The sequence below is a fragment of the Barbatula barbatula genome (assembly GCF_947034865.1).
Source record: "Barbatula barbatula genome assembly, chromosome: 3".
In the NCBI taxonomy this organism is placed as follows: domain Eukaryota; kingdom Metazoa; phylum Chordata; class Actinopteri; order Cypriniformes; family Nemacheilidae; genus Barbatula; species Barbatula barbatula.
Genome location: NC_136764.1, coordinates 15273964 through 15294416, shown reverse-complemented (window position 1 = coordinate 15294416; position 20453 = coordinate 15273964). Strand labels below are relative to the sequence as shown.

General features: G+C 39.5%; 1 protein-coding gene across 3 annotated transcripts in view; it reads left to right on the top strand.

Moving 5' to 3' along the window:
* The window catches only part of tnk2b (tyrosine kinase, non-receptor, 2b), a gene marked incomplete at its 3' end in the record, with an annotated part of 64186 nt that extends 61667 nt beyond the window's left edge, over nucleotides 1–2519 (top strand). For all 3 annotated transcript variants that reach the window (XM_079452740.1, XM_079452741.1, XM_079452738.1), the window contains one exon: nucleotides 652–2519. In XM_079452740.1, the coding sequence (XP_079308866.1) occupies nucleotides 652–658 (7 nt within the window). The remainder of the gene's footprint in view (nucleotides 1–651) is intronic.
* Between the last annotated feature and the right edge of the window lie 17934 nt (nucleotides 2520–20453).

Here is a 20453-nt window from a genome sequence, read left to right as displayed (position 1 = left end):
AGAGTCGCATGATTGTTTAGGGAAGTACTTAAACTGAGATGTCAAAGAGGAATAATCCTATTGTTAAATAAACAATTTTGTACAGTAGTAAAACTGCAGTAAAATCAACAATCATGTAAAGTTGAGTGCTTGCAGGCAGAAGGACATTTATTATTGAGTGCACACTTGTACCTGGTGTTTCATATAAATACATTTCAGTCTCTAACCCTATACAAAGCAATTATGCCGTACGGCCTACTTTTGGCAGTTTCAATCATTTTCAGTTTCTATCTGAAATTGCCATCTGTTTTAGACACTTCTGCTGTATGAAAATATCTAGACGGGGGCTGAATTTACAAAAATCATTAAGTATTTATCTGTGTGTGCTTGTGTGTGTTATTTCCACGTCAGCACATTTCGTTTTATTACTGCTGGTAAAAAAAGATTTTGTGAAATGTGTACACCCCAACTCATTACAACAGGACTAGGACTACAGGACTTTCAGGATGTTTTCCTGGCATCTTTGTGTAGTTTTTAATTTTAGGATTTACACTTTGCTTTCATACTGTTCTCCTTTATTGTTTTATCTGCTACTCTCATTCTAACATCTACTGACTTTGTCCAGTGCAGTTTGTTTATGTATAGATCACAATCTTTTTATTCTCATTACAGGCGATGATGATACATTGGAAAAGTCTGATGGCCGAAAATACTTTTGACATATCTTCATAGCACATTTTACCTCCACTCCAGCGCAGGATATGACTATATCCGTCTGAATACAGTACATATGACAGTGTCTGCGCTTTTCTGGTGTCTGGCCAGAAATCCCTTTATAGGGTACAATACTGAGTTCACAGGTCAATTTTTTAAAAACCTGCTCTTGTTGTTCCAGTTGATAGTGACAGATGGAAAATAAGATGCTGCTTGTCTTTCTTACAGGTATTTTTATAGAGAATTTTATACAATTAGGAGGTGAACGAAGACTTGTGAAAGCTCATATAAATGTCTATATACAGTACTGTCGGATGTTTTGGTTATACATTTGCATCTGGTACGTTTGAGTTCTTGGTTCTTGTCAGATATTTGTTGTTAGACTCTTGCATTTGTGTGTGTGTGTGAATCACCTGCAACGAAGAAAGAGTACAAACTCTTCCAACTTAAAGTGAAAGTTCACCCAAACATTTAATTCTGTCATTTACTCGTCAAACCTGTATGACTTTTTTCCAAAGAACACAAAAGAAGATATTTTGATGAAAGTTAACTGGTCCCCATTCACTTGGATTGGTTTTGTGTCCGTACAATAGAATTGAATGGGGGCCAGTGCTGTTCGTTTATCGTTGTTTTGCGGTCATAAAGACAAGGAATTGTCATAAAGGTTTGAAATGACAAGAGGATGAGTAAATTATAGAATTTTCATTTTTGGGTCACCTATCTCTTTAAGACTGCATGTACAGTATGTTGTATTTAACAAGTTATCTGTTAAAATTTCCTGTGTCATTTATGTTGACATAGATGTACGACCCTGTATTTTCTCTTCACTACTTTGCTTTATGCATCACTATAAATTACTCATTTTTAGTGAAACTTACTTTTCTGTCAATAGTTAGTCACACAGCTATGGTACTATTGTTTGTTGATTTGCACAATGCTGCTTCCAGTATGAACGTTTTGATGAGAGGAAAACCCTTGAAAACACACCAGAAGACCTCCAAAGCACAAATAAGTGAACTTGTTGCTTGTCTTTGTACTTCAATCAATTACCTGTGTTTTATTTAATGAGTAGTATTGTTAACATGTTTTAGTTGGGGTTGACTGCACAGCACCAAATAGTGAGTCTGTTGTACAGTGTTGTTTTAGCCATACTTCATTCTGAGCTTGTGATTCAGAAGATCTTCTATCCATGGTTAGATATTTTCAATCTGCTTGAGAAATGACCAACAAATAAATAAATGAAGACAGTCCATGTACAACAGATTCACATAAACAGCCATGTCTAATAGTTTTGTTCTGTCGGGTGTAGCACACGTGTAAATGTTTCATGTAGTTTGGGTGGGTACAGTAGATGCTGCTTCTGTGTGCATGATGGAACATTGTCCACATTGTGCCGTCCTAAATCCCTGAAATCTAGGAAGGGGGCTTATAGTATTTGTTACCCTGGCAACCACTGTGTTGTTTTTGATGGGACATAATTTCCCCCAGAGGATACGTCATGCACCCTTGCTGCTTCAAGCACAATGACTGCTTCTGTGATCATCTGACGAATCAGTTAGCAGTTAAAACAAGCCCTTGTCTTACCGTATGCTGTTGTAGTTTTAGTAAGATTCCAGTAGGCTTGTTGAGTTCCTGTTCATGTGGTGTAACTTGTTCCTTTATCTCTGATCCAGTCTATCTACAGTATGTGCTCTGAATAGCTTTACGAATTAGAACCTTTGTGTCCTAATTGTTTTAGATGCATAATGATGCAAAGTTTATAAAGTGTATAATACAAAAATATTAATGTATTTTTTATTAAAAAGGACTATTTTTTTATCTTTTTCTATCGACGTGTCTTCCATTTCATTGTGCTGCGTTGAGTTTTCCTCTTCAGATCCCTTGGAAACCATTGCAATTCATTAAGGTTGTGAGTTGATTTAACAGCCAAGATTTATTCTGTTACATAACACATTGAAAATATGTAAGCTTGACCCAGAGGCACATGCGTTTACAGTGGTTCTTTTGCACGCCCTCCTCATCTGTTTGTCTCCTGCGTTGGCTGTTCATGAGGCCCTCAGAGGTTCAGATCATTTATCTTGCTGCTTCAGGCTATTGTTCAGTGTCCCAACACTCCTGCAAATTATTAATATCTGCCATCCTGATTATTAACTTATTGGCAGTGTACCTCACTGAACCCCTGAGAAATAGTTTTGTGCTGTAATGCGATTTTGAAAGTGGGAACAGACTTCTTTTACGCTTTGCTCGTTCCGTCAAAAAAATTATATAGCTCAGTTCTCTAGTCTAGTCCAACAAGTGTTTTGCGACTCTCTAGAAAACTCCAATTGGTCAATTACTCCATCAAGCCATTTGATATTTCTCATTAAACACCCCACTTCCAGTAGTAGCAGCCTTTTAATAAGCTGGATAATGTGCTATTGCAAAATGAACTCAGTATCATCCTGAAGGAGTTTATTTTGAAATATTGCTGGTTTAATGAGCTGAGCCACTGACTGGTGGGTTGCCATAAACAGACGTAACTGTCACCAGTGCACCCACAATATCCAATTTAAATGTTATGAACAAAAATAAAAGTCATAGACTGCATGAGGCTACAGTTATTTTATATTGTCTTCTCAAACTTTTTAATAAATGTGCACTGCCATTGTATTTTTCCCTAAAGATTTATTGATGTTGAGTGATTACTGTGCAGTGGCATAGAGTGATGGCAGAGCAGATGGTCAGGACCGAATCCGTTTACTGTGAAATGCACTTAAGTGAGATCCTGCTTTAAAACAACTGAAGTCAGACAGAAAGCTAGAACAGTTGCTCCCGTGCTCATTTTTTAACACATTGGCTGTGTTAGTGGCTGCATCAGGTCATAGTGTCAACTCTTCCATTGTCAACTGCTTTGTCTATATATGGTGGTATTTATTTTATCACTAGATTTTTATGAAATCTCTTTAAAGGGACAGCTCAACCAAAAATAAAACTTCTGTCATCATTTACTCACCCGCGAGTTGTTCCAAAGCTGCATAAAAATGCTTTATACATATCTTTGTTCTGTTGAACACTAAATATATTATGAATGTGCACTGGAGCACTTTTGAGTACCATTGTCATTTGTTCTACTAGTCAATGGGTGACAGGAATTGTTGGCATTAAAGCATTCTTCCAAATATCTTTCTTTTCCAAATATCCATACAATTTATACAGATTTGAAGGGGTGAGTAAATGATGACAGAATTTGTATTTTTGGGAGAACTGTCCCTTTAACTCTGTATTTATCATTATTGTTCTCTTTGTATGAGTATGTGTGAAGGTGACCTCAGGTGTAGAACATGCGGTTTGATATTCAAGAATATGAGCCTTGTTGCCTTGAAGATGTCAGCCCACAGTCTTGTCTATGAATAATTCTGTGCTTAAACTCTGTTGGTTTTTACCTTTCATGTCATGCAATGCTAGCAGCTCATTAATTGTAGTTGTCAGTATTGCAGTATTCCTGTGGGCTCAGGTGTTTATCGTCTTTGTGAGGAAATGTTTTGTACCTCATCTCCAACTGTGCATCAGCTCATCAGCTTTGTGTGTGTGTGTATACATATTTATGTGCTTAATATGTACGTGTATATATTGACATGTTCGCATTTGGCAGGTGCTTTTATCAATCGTGATCTCAAATGCAAGATGTTATCGGTCACACTTCAGTATGGGGCTATTCTCGCTATTAACAAACCATTAACTACGACTTTTCCCCCTATAAACTCTTAATTTGTTGCTTATTAATAGTTAGTATTATAGTTGTTAGGTTTAGGTATTGAGTAGGATTAGGGATGTAGAGTATGGTCATGCAGAATATGTCTTTTATAATTACAAATAAACAGCCAATATGCCTATAATATGCATGCTAATAACAACTAGTTAATAGTGAAAATTGCCCCCTATACCGAAGTGTTACCATGTTCTCAGATTGCTTGAGTCTCAGAACTCAAGACGCAGTTCACTATCAACATATCATTAAGTGTCTAAAGAATTACTTATCTAGCTTTTATCTTTGAACATGAATAATTGTATATATTGTTATGAATTGGCGTTAAGTTTTAAGTCAACTTTTGTCATTGTATCTTCATGCTGAAGGATTTGAGACATAGTACAATGAATCTGATGGTTTCCTATGCAATTAATTCTATTGACTTAATTGACTAATTGGGGATGTTGCGTTACTGGTGTCTGAGCTGCACATTTTCTGCATCATTTTCTACAATATTTCCAAAATATATCTCAATCCAATAATTTTTGACATAAATCACTATTATTAGTCACCTTTTATATTTGTCTCTTGCTTTGACTTTTCGCCAAAGTGCTGTACATTTAAAGCAGAGTATACAGCACATCTTACATTCATACAACAAATCTTAATCAAAAGCCAAAGAAAATGAATACAATTTAAGAGCAGATTTCAAACTGGCTAGTGAAGGGGCTAGCCTCACATTAATAGGCAAGCTATTCCAGAGCCAAGGAGCTGTTGCGGCGACAACGAGGGACGGTTAAAAGAGACTGATTGAAGAGAGACTTAATAACTTCTTAACAATCTTCTTCACTTTTAAATGCCAAACAGCAATATCGAAGCCTTATGAATGCTTCTCTTTTCTAATATTACTACAATCACCTCAACCTATCAAACACATTTCTATTGTATGGATTACTTTTAAGTGCAATAAGCCTGCAGTGAGGTTTATATTGATCCGTTATAAGCACTCTCCCTAGGAGAGCATGGATTTCCCTGATGAGTCTAATAATAAAGCATGGTCAATGCTGCACTTTTTGCAAGTCAACAACAACATGTACACTTTTTATGATAGGTGTAAGATCTGCAGGTATGATGTTATGTTGAGATATTTGTGGATCAGGTGGTTTGAGACCGTAAACATGTTTGAGGTTTGTGGTGGTATTGTTTACAATCTTCGGTTCTTGATCAGATTTGGCCTGCAAGGCAACAAAACCTTTGAGCTTTTTTCATGTTGTGTCAATGTATGAGTACCACAGTACCTGTATTTGCCAAAGAGATCTCGCTGGAGGTTTTATCAGATTTATAAATGTTTAACGTCATTTAGTGCCAGGTTGGAAAATAGTTGGAATCATATAAAACTATACAGTATAACCATAATTCAGTTTTTCAGGTTTTCACCTGTTTCCAACATTCATTGCTATTTGTGCAGAACATGTGTGTGTGTCGAACCTGCCCAGAGCTGACAGAGTAGATCATCTCTTTATTACAGGCCGTGGTGCACGTCAGCTTGAATCAGCGTATTTCATGATTCATGGCTTTCACATTCACTCAAATCTCAAAACTTTGATATGTCACACAATACTTCAACTTGGCATATTTGCACGATCAGCGATTCACCCTTTATTATATCTTTTATAGTGCATTATTAGCATTGCAATTGCCTCCTTTACATGCTGTGAAATTGAATCTGTAATATTCATCCAGTCAGGTCTGGAAAGCATTTTTTGAGTAAATTCATTTAAAGTAAATTACTGAAACATTGCTTTTTTCTAATAACAAGTTGTGTTTCTCTTTTCATGCGTCACAGTAATGATCAATCAACAGGTTGTTTAGTGCATCATGAAGTTTGCCTGGTCTGAGTCATTTAGCATAAAAGTATTATGCCACCTATTGATGTACCACACTTGTGAGTTACTGGCCACAGCAAGAATATATCTCTGTCATGCACACATATATTATTTATTAATTAATTAATTAATTAATTAATTAATTTATTTTGCGCTTTAGATATCCAGTAAGCATCTCAAACAGTGAATTTCGACCACCGGCCTTGCAGGGTGCTGGAAGTACGTAGTCTGTTGATGCACATAGAGCAGAACTAGACCATCTGCTTTCTCTCCTGCTGTGTGTTTAAAGTGGGTTGATGCCATTGACACCTCCACAGAGGAGATTTCAACAGACTGCGTATATCGATCTGCCCTTCACAGTTCTTTGGTGAATTTCTTTGAGTATGTGTGTGTGTTTACTTACACCTGCAGATTTCACCTCAACAATTTCAACAGTAGGAATACTCCAGAGAGTGGACCTCTACCCATTCCTGAAGCTCCTCTCCCATTTCATGTGTCATATAAACCTTTGACCCTGAGACTGTGACTGCTCTGCTGTTGATGCCTCATTTCTGATGTTCTCTTGACACGTGACATGCACAACCATGAAGTTGAGATTAGTCAGCACATCCATTGAGAGCCTCAGGTAATCACAGTGGCTGATATGAGAGGGATCATCTGGGACGGTACTTATCTTTAAAGCTCCCATAACACTGAGGCTGGTGAGGCTTCTAGTTATGGCCTGCTATCGACAATCCCATCTTCCTGAAGATCATGTGAAAATTGGTTGGGGATCCATTAGACCTTCTGTAATGGAGAAGGTGATGGGGCGGTTATAATCATTAATGGCAGTATTACCTTGATAGCCTGGTCATTAACCTGGAACTTGACAAGGACATCAGGCATCAGGGCAGTTTTTTGTAGTTTGAAAGGAATAATTCCCTCAACAATAAAAATTCTGTCATTATTCATTCAACCTCATGTTGTTCCAAACTGTTGCGAGTTTGGAATCTAGAACTTGAATCATACAAAATAAATAGAATAGAATAATTCTTCATAAGTTCTCATTTTCTTTTCTCCATTTGTATTTTAAAGAGTTTTGAACTTCAATGTTCAGTATCCAAAATATAAAAACTTCAGTGAGAATACATTTAAAATTTACATACAAAACTGTCAGCTCCTTCACCTTCAAGACGAAAATAGGAAGAAAACAGGAATACCTGTACCTCTCTTGAATTAATCGATTCCATCAATGGCACATATTCAGATTCCAATTGAGGCACACATAAAATATGTGCCACTCATACCGATGTAAAAAATGTCGTTTAGCTCTTTCTTTTAACTTGTATTGGCTCTCAAGCTCTTTTCACTTGTACTTCAATATGTTTGCTTTCAAAGTATTATGGTTGTAAAATAGGGTACAGATGTGTGTCTTAAATATTTTTGTCTTTTATCTTCTCTCTTTCACCCTTGACTCTCTCCCCGAACACCTGGTCTCCTCTATTTAGATAATTAAATTAATGCGCTCCCTCTGCTCACAGGCTGACAGTGTTGAACCAGAGATGTTTTTTTCTTGTGGATAGAAAGAACAGAGAAAAAACACTAGAGAAACAATTCTGCTTGGCTGAGCCAGAGGAAGAGGCAGAAGACTATCCATGAGGAACAAACTTTCTTAATGACCTTTTGTGTCCTGCCAAGACCCATAAATCTAATTTACTCCACCATTGTTGTACATAAAAAATCTAATGTAAACACTTTCTTTTGCTATTTATTCAATTTCTGTTTGATAACTGCTGTAGTTCTGCTTTAAGTCCACAAAAGCATAATATAGTAATGCATGCATTTATTTAGAAAGCATTATTGTTTATTATCGTTTACAAAATATTAGTGAACCCACTTATTCCACATAGGTAAAAATACTATAATACACTTTATTCAATTACACTTAGTACACTTATTTAAGTGAACTTAAAGTGCTCTATTTTCACATTGTACTTAATATACTGGAAATATAGTCTTTAGTACTTTTACCTTTTAGAACATTTTTATGTTTTTGCTGTGAGATTGTGGAGCACTTTAAATACATTTAAGTGCAATTCTTCACCTGTGCAATACAATGCGCTCAGAGAATAAATTCATCCTGAATTGAAAATTTGTATGTCATTGCTAGGGCTATAATATATTTACTACTGTGAGAAAGATGTTGATGCATTTGGCAGATGCCTTTATTTAAAGCGACATACAGTGCATTTGATGAATATTTTATCACTTTTTGTGTTCCCTTTGGGAATTAAACCAATGACCTTGGCATTGCAAGCATCATGCTCTGAGACGAGCGACAGAAAGGAAATTACACGTGTTTCACATTATGCTTTGAAGCGCATTACAGAGAGTGTGCAAATTGTGTGTGTGTGAAGAAGAGGGTGTCAGGAGATTATGCTTACTCCATCCCAAAAAGGAAAAAAGTCACTCTCCCGTACCTTCTCTGGATCTGTTCCACATTGGTGGAATGATCTACCAGCTGCTACAAGATCAGCAGACTCGGTTGCCATCTTTAAAAAACGCCTAAAAACGCATCTCTTCCGTCAACACGTCGCTGATTGATTTTTCCTAATTCTTTTCCCTTTCCTTCTTTAAAAAAAACACTTACTAACCTCACTATTCTTAGCTTTGTATACTGTGCTAGGCTTTAATGGACTAGTTGACGCACTAATGCATTTTGCCGCTTTGTTGTTATAATTGCTTCCAATGTTTCCTCATCTGTAAGTCGCTTTGGATAAACGCGTCTGCTAAATGACTAAATGTATTGTCTTTAAAATCCTTTTCTGATTACCACACCATTCCTTAACCTGATTGTAAATTGTATGTTTTGGAGGATGGATAATGAAGGGAAAAAGGGAGAGTTAGAAGGGATATAGGAGTGGGGAAAACAGAAGCAAATAGGAGAAAGACATACTGCGTCAGTTGGATGGATTGTTTTTGATAGCAAGCTTTTAGACTGCAGGCCACCTAGATGAAGTTGTTCTATCATGTAGGAGACTATCCATTATTGCTCTCATAGATGGGAGGCAGCACAAAAGGAAGGTGCAGGTCATCGCAACTAATCTACAACTACAAAATGTGTAGAAAAGGGCCCTTAATGTACTGAAGAGATTGGAAGATGAGACTTTGAATAGAAGAACACATAAAGTCCTCGCCCAATCGCATGCTATTGGTTGTGTCAATATTCAAATTCAATATCTGTCTGATTGGAATGCTCTAACAAACAATACTGTCTTAGGGATGAATATTTAGATTTGATATTTTTTCCTTTTGATGTATTTCCAAACAGTTACAACACTTGATAGTATATTTTGTTAACAAAACATCTTGCTCAGCAAAGTTTATATCACTGAAGAACATTTAACACTAAAATTCAGTACTAAAAATGTTTAAATATCCCACAAGGTGATAGGATTGCGCAAAGATTTTACAAAATCTTACTGTATGACTTTCACATATTCAGCCAAGTATGCTCAAAGTCACACTTTATCTTCTGCTGTTGTGCGAAAGCCTTGATTGCTCATGTGTTCTTCACACAAGTGCCTCAGCACTATACTGCGTCTTAATCAAGCAACCCTGATTACTAGGAACCATGCAAATCATTTGCTAATTTTAACTTTATTTTTGAAAGTTCTGTTTTTATATATGAAAGTCCTTCATATTTCAAAACTTAAAGCAATTGTGTCTTACAAATTACAATAGTGTGTAGTAAACGTCAAGCCCACAAAATCCTATAAGGGATTTTGTGGGCGTTTTACTTCTAATACACACTTCATGAAATACTGTAACTATATTTCCCAAGTGTGTCTATAAAGGTGAATATTGACATTTGATGAATCTCTATACAGCGTAGAGTCCTATGGACAACAAACTATGGAGGCAGAACCATTAAACCAAGTAATTAACACTGTACACATAGACTGGGGATCTGCTGACATTTTCCAAACTGTTGTTTTGTGCTGTGTGCGGGTTACTTTTTGCCGTAGTTTTTCCACACATGGAGTTCTAAATAAAGGTTTGGGAAGAGTATGTTTATTATTCTACAACACTGGAGTCAGGTAATATAAAACCCTGTTTACATCTGCATCAATTCTACTGGCATATCTCCTCCATCCTATTATATCTGTATGTGTGTGTGTGTTTGAGTGTGTGACTACAAGCCTTCAGGTCCTTGAAAATGGCATGCAGCCGACTTGATTGGCTTGCACTATATTGCTCCATAATTTACAATATATATTACGTCTTATGAATACTGACAAACAAAGACAGCCAAAAAGAAAAACAACAACAGGGTTGAAGGGTTGTGTGTTTATAATAGCACTGAGATTAAACCTCCATGCCTAGATGGGCCAATGTCACCTTTCTCCTATACCATCAGGTTGAAATACAGCCTCCAACGTTAACCACAGCAAAAAAAAAGACAATTATGTTCACGATATAGTATGCCTATAGTTTAACATCAATGTGATCAGCATGTCTTCATTGTCAATGCGGTTCACATTGCATGTTTTAGCCGTGCATGATAAGAGATTAAATTGAGAGCGAATGGAAACTCTCACCTCTCATGCTTGTCAGTTACATCATATCTTCTGACTAAAAGACACTAGTAATCTCAGTGAAACAGCTCCACGTATGCCCAACCTCATTTTATCTTAAGACCTGCAATACCAGGAGATATCACATTGTCTCTTGAAGGGGCTCAGAATGGCACCTTGTGATTAAACTACCAGATGATGGAAGAACAAGTGCCTCTCAGCCTCCAAATCCAGTGGAATTTTGTATTCAATCATTACCTCAAGTGAATTACAGTCTGCACAGCTTCTGCATGGCTGGTCAGATAAAGGCAAAGTGCATCTGTGTTTATTTTATACAGACTCTGCTGTCATTTGCTCTCTGTCAGTGACTAACGTCTCTATCTGGACCTGATTTGCGGTCTGTGCCCCTGTGGATTCTGCTCATGTCCTCTGATGTGCGTGACTGTATGCTTGAGCTATTGGGAGATTGTGAGGTTTTCATTAAGTGTAGTGTAGTTCAGTTCCTTAATTTGATGCATTTTTCTTTCGTTCTAATTCAAATTCAATGCTTGTCTTAAGCCACCGAAACACAAAAATGAGGACAACATTTTGTGCATTTGTGACAATAATAGGTTCAGTTTTACACAATGGTCTATGCTGCCTGATATAAATGCCATCATACAGTATACTCTACAATATGCATAAATAAAATCATGCAAAATACAGTGAGCAATATTATGCATGGCTGGAAAATCTCTTTAAATTCAAAAGCATAAATGATGTTGCATAGAAACTGTAGTTATTCAAGGTGATGGGTCTGGGTGAGGATGGCAGTCAGTTTGCATAGGAACAGATGTTCTCTGAGAACACAGTGAATGTCATCACCCGTCTCAGGAATATGCCATTCTCTACTGAAGATGCCAGCTAGCATTTGAGAAAGGAAGGTCATCTATAAATATTTTAATCTCTCTTAGTCACAATATCAACTCTTTTGACCTCCCTGATTTTGTTAAACACTCTGGACCTGGTGCAGTCAAAGAGCCCATCTAAAATGACCTCTTATGTCATTATTCTTTATCAACTCAGGGTTGCAACATAATTTCCTTTCACTGCTGACTGTTTATTCTCCTCAAATCCCATAAGACAGGAAAATGTCTTGGTTACGGATGTAACCTCAGTTCCATGATGGTGGGAATGAGACGTTGTGTCGAGACGGACAGAATGGTGTTTGACTTAAGAACCTATCATCTCCGATTGAATTGGATGGCACGTGTTGTGGCATGATGGACATGTCTCGTTCTCTCTGTAACCAAGACGTACCCTTTCTATCGGTCTCGCGACGTTGTGTCGCCACTGCGTGTCAGAGACCTGCCCGATCGGGACTCCAGCCTGGAGAAGGACACGTCTGTCCAAAAGCCTAGGGTGCGACAGCAGTGAGGCGAGAGCCTCGTGCCGCTGTGCCACGCTCTCCAGGGACTCTACTCTGCTCTACTCAACTCGACTATAAAGCCCACGCTGAAGGGGTCTCTAATGCATCAACCCAGACGGCATGACTTCTGTCGAGGACGGCATATGCCCCAGGAGCCTACAGCGAAAAGCTTCAGTGGGACCGATGACTGGAGAGCTAAGGGGTGCTCTGTACAGGGGAGAGCTTGCTCTTGGCCAAGTTGTCCCTTAGGCCCAGTCGGTCAAGGTGCCGAGGCACAAGGTCCCTGTGCGTACAGAACAGATCTTGCGAGTGCGCCAAGATGAGCCAGTCGCCAAGATAGTTGAGTATACGAGACGTACACGCTGTAGGAGGTTTGCTCTTTTAGACTCATTCGACTCGCTACCAAAACGCCTGGGGAAGTCGCACACACTGGGACGAATCAGAGAATCCAGTAGTAATTGAGAGATGATTTGCTCAGCATTAAGCTTCGCAGGTTCGGAAGAACAAAAAGGTGAATGAATGGAACCTGGTGTGCTGTCCCATTCACCAAGTTCATTGACCTCCACATTTGTCCTTAAATATTAATTTGAAAATTACGATTAAGAAATTCACAATGATGTCCAACACAATCATATGTTTACATTTACAAGACATAAAAGCCTATCACAGTACTGGCCGAATATACTGTAGCAATTTCACAGGCTGTTAATCATTTATTTAGTCTGGTGCCAACTTAAATGTATTTTGTGTGATGTGAGTGGATTACGCTATGGAAAATTCAATGCAATCTGTAAAATGGCAAGCACAGTACAATGAACATGATAATTATATTCTGCTTAATTTAACATGCAATCCAAAGTCAAAGTATTTAGACTTAAACCAGGTATTCTGGCACAGAATCATCTGAGATGTCTGACTGAACCCATGGAGGAGTTACAATGCCTGCTGTTCCACCTCTTGTCATGTGATTAACAGCTCTGGTTGTGTGTGCGAAAAGCCATCCATCTGTCTTCACACGTATCTCTCTTTGCAAGTCCAACCCTCTGCCTGTCTGAATTATTATCACTCATTGGATTTGATGAGTATCTCTCTCTCTTCTGGTGCCAAGAGGGCACATGTGATGTTTGTCTGATCGATATTTTACTGTTTTTTGGCCAGTGAAGTGCATATGGGAATGTTAAAGGGGATGCAGTTACTGTATGTACAGTACTATATATATTTATCAAAGTTTTCTTTTTCTAAGTAATTTCACATGAAGAGCATCAGGTACAGTATACAAATTCTGTGACTGTCAATATCTAATATTAGCTAATCCTTGGATCTCTGCAGGACTTTTTCAATAAATAGGGTACTGTGCACCAGCCCTTATTTGAAAATGCCATATACTACTCTTTCTGCCATGAAACAACGCAGATGCCTGTTAATGGATAACAGTTCATTGAATCAGAAAGGCTGACATTATTACACTGGGATAGTGTTAGATCCATGCATGGTGTCCCTCCTTCACATTTCTAGATGAATTCCTAAACCAACTGCTTCATGGGTACTGCAATATAATTTTCTTATAATGCCCTAAAAATGTATTGCCTAAAATGCTTCCTCCACAATCTATCCTCTATTTGGAATGTAATCCCACAATATGTTTTCTCTCAGTTAGGAGGTATACACGTCATTTTAATGTACAGTTACTCAATTAGTAAACTTCCTATTAAACTTTCAGTTACCACCAACAAATGCTTTTAGCTTGGAGAAATATTTATAAGCATATTTTCTCACCACACAGTTTTTTATCTGGAACCACTGTAATATTCATTCATTCATTCATTCATTTTCTTCCGCTTATCCGGGGCCGGGTCGCGGGGGCAGCAGTCTAAGCAGAGATGCCCAGACATCCCTCACCCTAGACACTTCCTCTAGCTCTTCCGAGGGGACACCGAGGCGTTCCCAGGCCAGCCGGGAGACATAGTCCCACCAGCGTGTCCTAGGTCTTCCCCGGGGTTTTTCCCGGTCGGACGGGCCTGGAACACCTTCCGGGGAAGGCGTCCAGTAGGCATCCGGAACAGATGCCCAAGCCACCTCAGCTGACCCCTCTCGATATGGAGGAGAAGCGGCTCTACTCCGAGCTCCTCCCGGGTGACCGAGCTTCTCACCCTATCTCTAAGGGATCGCCCAGCCACCCTGCGGAGGAAGCTAATTTCGGCCGCCTGTATCCGGGATCTTGTCCTTTCGGTCATGACCCAAAGCTCATGACCATAGGTGAGAGTAGGAACGTAGATTGACCGGTAAATCGAGACTTGCGGCTCAACTCTTTCTTCACCACGACAGACCGGTACATCGACCGCATTACTGCAGAAGCTGCACCGATCCGTCTGTCATTCTCCCGTTCCATCCTTCCCTCACTCGTGGAACAAGACCCCAAGATACTTAAACTCCTCCACTTGAGGCAGGAACTCTCCACCAACCTGAAGTGGGCAAGCCACCCTTTTCCGACTGAGGACCATGGCCTCGGATTTGGAGGTACTGATTTTCATTCCAGCCGCTTCGCACTCGGCTGTAAACCGGCCCAGTGCATGCTGAAGGTCCTGGTTTGAAGGGGCCAACACGACAACATCATCCGCAAAGAGCAGAGACGAGATCGTGTGGTCCCCAAACCTGACACCCTCCGGCCCCTGGCTGCGCCTAGAAATTCTGTCCATAAAAATTACAAACGGAACCGGTGACAAAGGGAAGCCCTGCCGGAGTCTGACATGCACTGGGAACAAGTTTGACTTACTGCCAGCAATGCGAACCAAGCTCCTGCTTCGGTCGTACAGGGACCTGACAGCCCTTAGCAAAATACCCCAGACCCCATACTCCCGAAGCACCCTCCACAGGAGCCTCTGCTTCCTCAATGGAAGACGTGACAGAGGGATTAAGGAGATCCTCGAAGTACTCCTTCCACCGTCCGACGACATCCCCAGTTGAAGTCAACAGCTGCTCACCTCCACTGTAAACAGCGTTGGTAGGGCACTATTTCCCTCTCCTGAGGTGCTGGACGGTTTGCCAGAATCTCTTTGAGGCCAGTCGATAGTCCTTCTCCATGACCTCACCAAACTCCTCCCAGGCCTGAGTTTTTGCCTCCACAACCACCTGGGCAGCAGTCCGCTTGGCCTGCCGGTACAAGTCAGCTGCCTCAGGAGTCCCACAAGCCAACCAGGCCCAATAGGACACCTTCTTCAGCTTGATGGTTTCCCTTACTTCCGGTGTCCACCACGGGGTTCGGGGATTGCCACCTCGACAGGCACCGGAGACCTTACGGCCACAGCTCTGAACGGCTGCTTCGACAATGGAGGTGGAGAACATGGTCCACTCGGACTCAATATCTCCAGCCTCCCTCAGGATCCGGTTGAAGCTCTGCCGGAGGTGGGAGTTAAAGGTCTCTCTGACAGGAGACTTGGCCAGACGTTCCCAGCTGACCCTTACAGTACGTTTGGGTCTGCCGAGTCTGTCCAGCTTCCTCTCCCGCCATCGGATCCAACTCACCACCAGATGGTGATCAGTTGACAGCTCCGCCCCTCTCTTAACCCGAGTGTCCAAAAAATACGGCCACAGGTCAGATGAAACGACCACAAAGTCGACCAACTTGCGACCTAGGGTGTCCTGGTGCCATGTGCACTGATGGACACCCTTATGCTTGAACATGGTGTTCGTTATAGACAAATTGTGGCCATCACAAAAGTCAAATAACTGAACACCGCTCGGGTTCAGATCAGGAGGGCCGTTCCTCCCAATCACGCCCCTCTAGGTGTCACTGTCGTTACCCACATGGGCGTTGAAGTCCCCCAGTATAACGACGGAGTCCCCAGTCGGGGGACTTTCCAGCACCCCTCCCAAAGACTCCAAGAAGGTCGGGTACTCTACACTGCCATTTGGCCCGTAAGCACAAACAACAGTGAGAGACCTTATCCCGACCCGTAGGCGCAGGGAGACGACCCTCTCGTTCACCGGGGTAAACTCCAACACCTAGAGCTAGTTTCCGTGTCCAAGGATCGGGTTGTCGAGGCCCTCCCCTCCGACTGCCGCCCGATATGCACCGACCCCCTATGGTCCCTCCCGCACGTAGTGAGCCCACTGTAATATCTTACATAAAAACGTAATTTAGTTTGAAAACTGTTTTGGGAAGGCATTGTTGTTGACGAATAAGCTTATAAACAACATTGTGTTTTATCTACCCTGATTTTGTACTGAACCTTCTGTAAGTCATACTTTTGTAAGGTTGGTCTGGACACTTAGCTATACCTTATCACTGTTGACGGTTCATTCTACATCGCAGATAATTTCACACATACAATTTAATATAATAACTTAATATAACATTTGATTTATTAATACATTTATATTTTTTACTTAAACTTAGTTTAAATTTTACAAATAAAATGCTCAAGTTGTAATACACCAAGTGTATTTTTCATTAAAAACAACTGCCATACACTGATGTTTGTTAGCTTTTTTAATTATAGCCTATTATCCCAAGGCACATCTGCTGGCAAATCATTTTACAGAAAAGGCTTGGAGTCTATAAGTGAATGAATGTTATGGGGAATTCGGTCAAACTATTGCAGCGAGACTGGGAATAGTTGTCCTAAATCAAAGACGGCACCGTCCGCGGAGCCAGTTAGTGTATGTGCACTGTTTCATAAGAGAACATTTTAGTCCCCTGGCTACCATATCAGAAAAGACAATTCTACAAAAACATTGCCTGCCATGGGAGCAAAATTCCCAGCTTTTAGATCTTGTTGGTCTAACTAACTCGAGACAAACTCAACAGAACAGCCCCTTAATTCAGAATTCAGATTGTAGTGAGGTTCAAGTGTAGCAAGGAAGGAAGGAGCCAGGGTCGGCGTAACTGAGGAAATTCTTAATTTATGAAAGGCACCAAAAACACAAAGTGAAACTTAACAATATTTAACTACGGCCTCCTGGCACATAAGGTCTTTCGTGTCGTTTCCCCTAATGTCTGGTACCTCCGTGTCGGCTAGTGCTTCGCCAAACTCTCCGTCTCGATCCTCCCCTCATGCTGGATTTTATACTCTTCCCGCCAATCACTGTAACGAGAGACAGGTGTTTACAATCAGCCTTTGACTTGAACAATATAAGTGTAATTGTTAGTTGCTTGAATAAACGTTTTTAAGGCACCGCAACAGCAAGGGGCTGCACGTGACCCTCCTTATGAGAAGTTTCGATACAAATGACCATACTGCCAGATAGTGCAGCGTGATGAGACATTTGGGCATGAGACTGCGGGTTCGCACAGGAAAGTAACCTCCTAAGGTATAGTACGGGAAACACGTAGGAAAGGTATACCTGTGGTTAAGATATTCCTTTAGAGTCTTGTAGCACGCTAATAGACAACGTTATCGGGAAACACAGCCTACTGGTTGATTTATATCTGTTAACCCCCCTGAATTCACTCTGATTGGTTCTATTTGTCTTTCAATGCAAAAGTCACAAAACTACAAAATCGTTTTTTTTCTGTCCCTTCCAGTAATTCTTATTGGAATAACCATTTATGAATATATAAATTGGCCATTTGTGTGGCCACAATTGTTTTTCTTAACAAAAAAACGATTTATTATTCATAGATTTTACCCTCTCAAGTTGTTTTTAGAAAGATTTAGAAATAACATTGACACTTTTTGTTCATTTTGTGAGGCTACATCTGAAACTGTGAATTGTTTATTATTGGAGTGCTCTGGTGTAATGTAAATACTTGAATAGTCTTTAATAGTTTTTTGTTATTTTTCCTTATATTACAGCTTTTTGGATTTTTTTTACTATTGACAAAATTTAGATTGAAACTAGATTTAGTATAAATATACTTTTATTTTTTGGAAAGTTTTATATTCACAAATGTATTTAGAATTAAACACCACTTTAACATCTTCAAACAAGAATTAAACTTATATCTAGATTCAATTTCAAAATCCATAAATAGGAAAAGAATTAAAACAATTAGAATTTGTACTATGTTTAATATTTGTAATTAATATGCTATAGTCTGTCAACCATCTGCCCCCCTTTTCTGTTTTTTCCTTTTTACCCTCTCTCTTTTTCTTTATTACCCTTAATATATATGTAAATTCATGTATCTATTTAAATGCTGTAATGCTGTTTGTAATTTGTAATGAAAGCGAATTGTATATCGGCATGTTGTTGTTCTATATAAAATTGCAATTTTGCCTCCTGCATCTGTGGAAATTCAGATGACATCAGAATTGCAATATAATCACAATACTCTCTTTATGAATGTGTTCTGTTATTTATTTAATAAAGCACATTTTACATTCTAAGATTTTAGGTTCTCTAAATCCTTTTCTTATCCACCTTTATGGGATGAGTTGCCATTTTTATGAATAATAATAATATGGGTCGACATTTGCCCAAAACGATAAATTATTTGGCTCGATTTAGCACAACAAACATTGCTTCATCCAATGGCATGAGATGTTGTAAGATATATTCCAGTGTGGGAATCCCATTTACTGGTTCATGAAATATGAAAATAAAGTGCTATTGTAGTCACTGAATGATTTTATGGCTCTGCTTTGAGTTACAACTATTTTTACCTGCTTTCACCTCAAGAATCACAAACAGGTTTAGATATACAGGTTGTTGGGAAAAACTAAACATGCTAAACATGGCACGTTCTCTTAATAATTGCTTTTGCTGGAGTCATAAAAACTCAATGTCAACGTTCAAAAGTAATCGATTGCAAAATTGAATTTTGGAAACATAACTTTAACTATTGATTGACTAAGAAGTGTCAGACACAACAATTATCGGGGGGATGATGGATTATGATTTATACTTCCCTCACCTCTACAAAAACAATCAGTGTTTCTCTTGCACTTATCACGAGGGTGCGTGCTGGATGACAGTGACAATAAGTAGATCATTTCTGATCTGTGTATTTTAAACAGCACCACATTCTTTCATCATAAACCGTAAATCTTTGGAATACAAATACAGCATGGCTTTTCTTGCTCCCTGAGCGAATTTACATAAGCAGGGGTTTGATAAATGACTCTGCAGTGCCCTGATGACCCAGTCGAACATGCAGACCGCTGTAGCCCCATTATATTTAAAAGAGAATGCTGCACGTCTACATTAGTAACCTCAAGAGATTAAGCCTTCTGCACTAAATGAACTCCTGGTGAAAATGAGTAAATGTAAAAACATTTCTTTAACCAAGGCGACCTATTTTCTATTTCTCTTTTCTAAAAAGTCCTCTTTCCTGCTGTTAGCTAAAATTTATACAGCACAGTCTCTGGCTCTCAGCTTGTGTTCGGTTCTCAGCATTACCTCCGGCTCGTGAAGGTTATAGTGGGGAAAGGTTGCTGACAGAAACTGTACTTAACATGCTGGAGTCATACTGTAAAAGCGCCCTAAGCATGCCTGACAAGCATAAGACAGGCTAACCATATCCTTCCTTTCTCCTCCACACCTGCCCACATCTGTGAGCTTCAACACGCTCTCATTCACATTCTACACACACAGCTTTCTCACAGTACAATTGTTACTCTTATGAAAATCAATATAATGGCTGTATTGGGCCTTTGATCATTCCAGTCGGTCTGGGAGATGTCTTCCAGTAGATGCCCTTTATTACATATGCGAGGGACTACCTGTTAAACTGGTCTGAGGTCTGTGCCTTGAATTCCGGCCAGTTAGACAGAAAATGCATGGCAGCATCGCCATGCAGAATAAACAGGATTTCCACAAACCTGGTTATCTATTATTGAAAACAGTGTAGAAATCCAGTTCTCTGAAGCATGTTAGAATAGGAATGCTGGATGATGACATGAATCATTTATCTGAACCTCAAGCTTTAGTTGTTGGTGTCAAAACTACTTTGTCTTCTAACATTCAGCAAGATCCTTGTTTTGTAATAACTGAGAGAGAAAGATATACGCCTGCTTTAATTCTAAAACATCCCATGAAAACCCACGGAATCTGTTGTTACAGTAACAGTACGCTATTGAGACATTTGGCAGTAACAGAAGAAGACAATGTTTCAACTCAACAGAAATTTTAGCTGTTAAAACAATTTGTTTTCTTATTTATAAAGTTGAGTTCCCAGGTATAAAGTGTGGCTGAGTTCTCTGACCTGAGGCACGTAAAGGCCAAGTGACTTGATCTTGGCT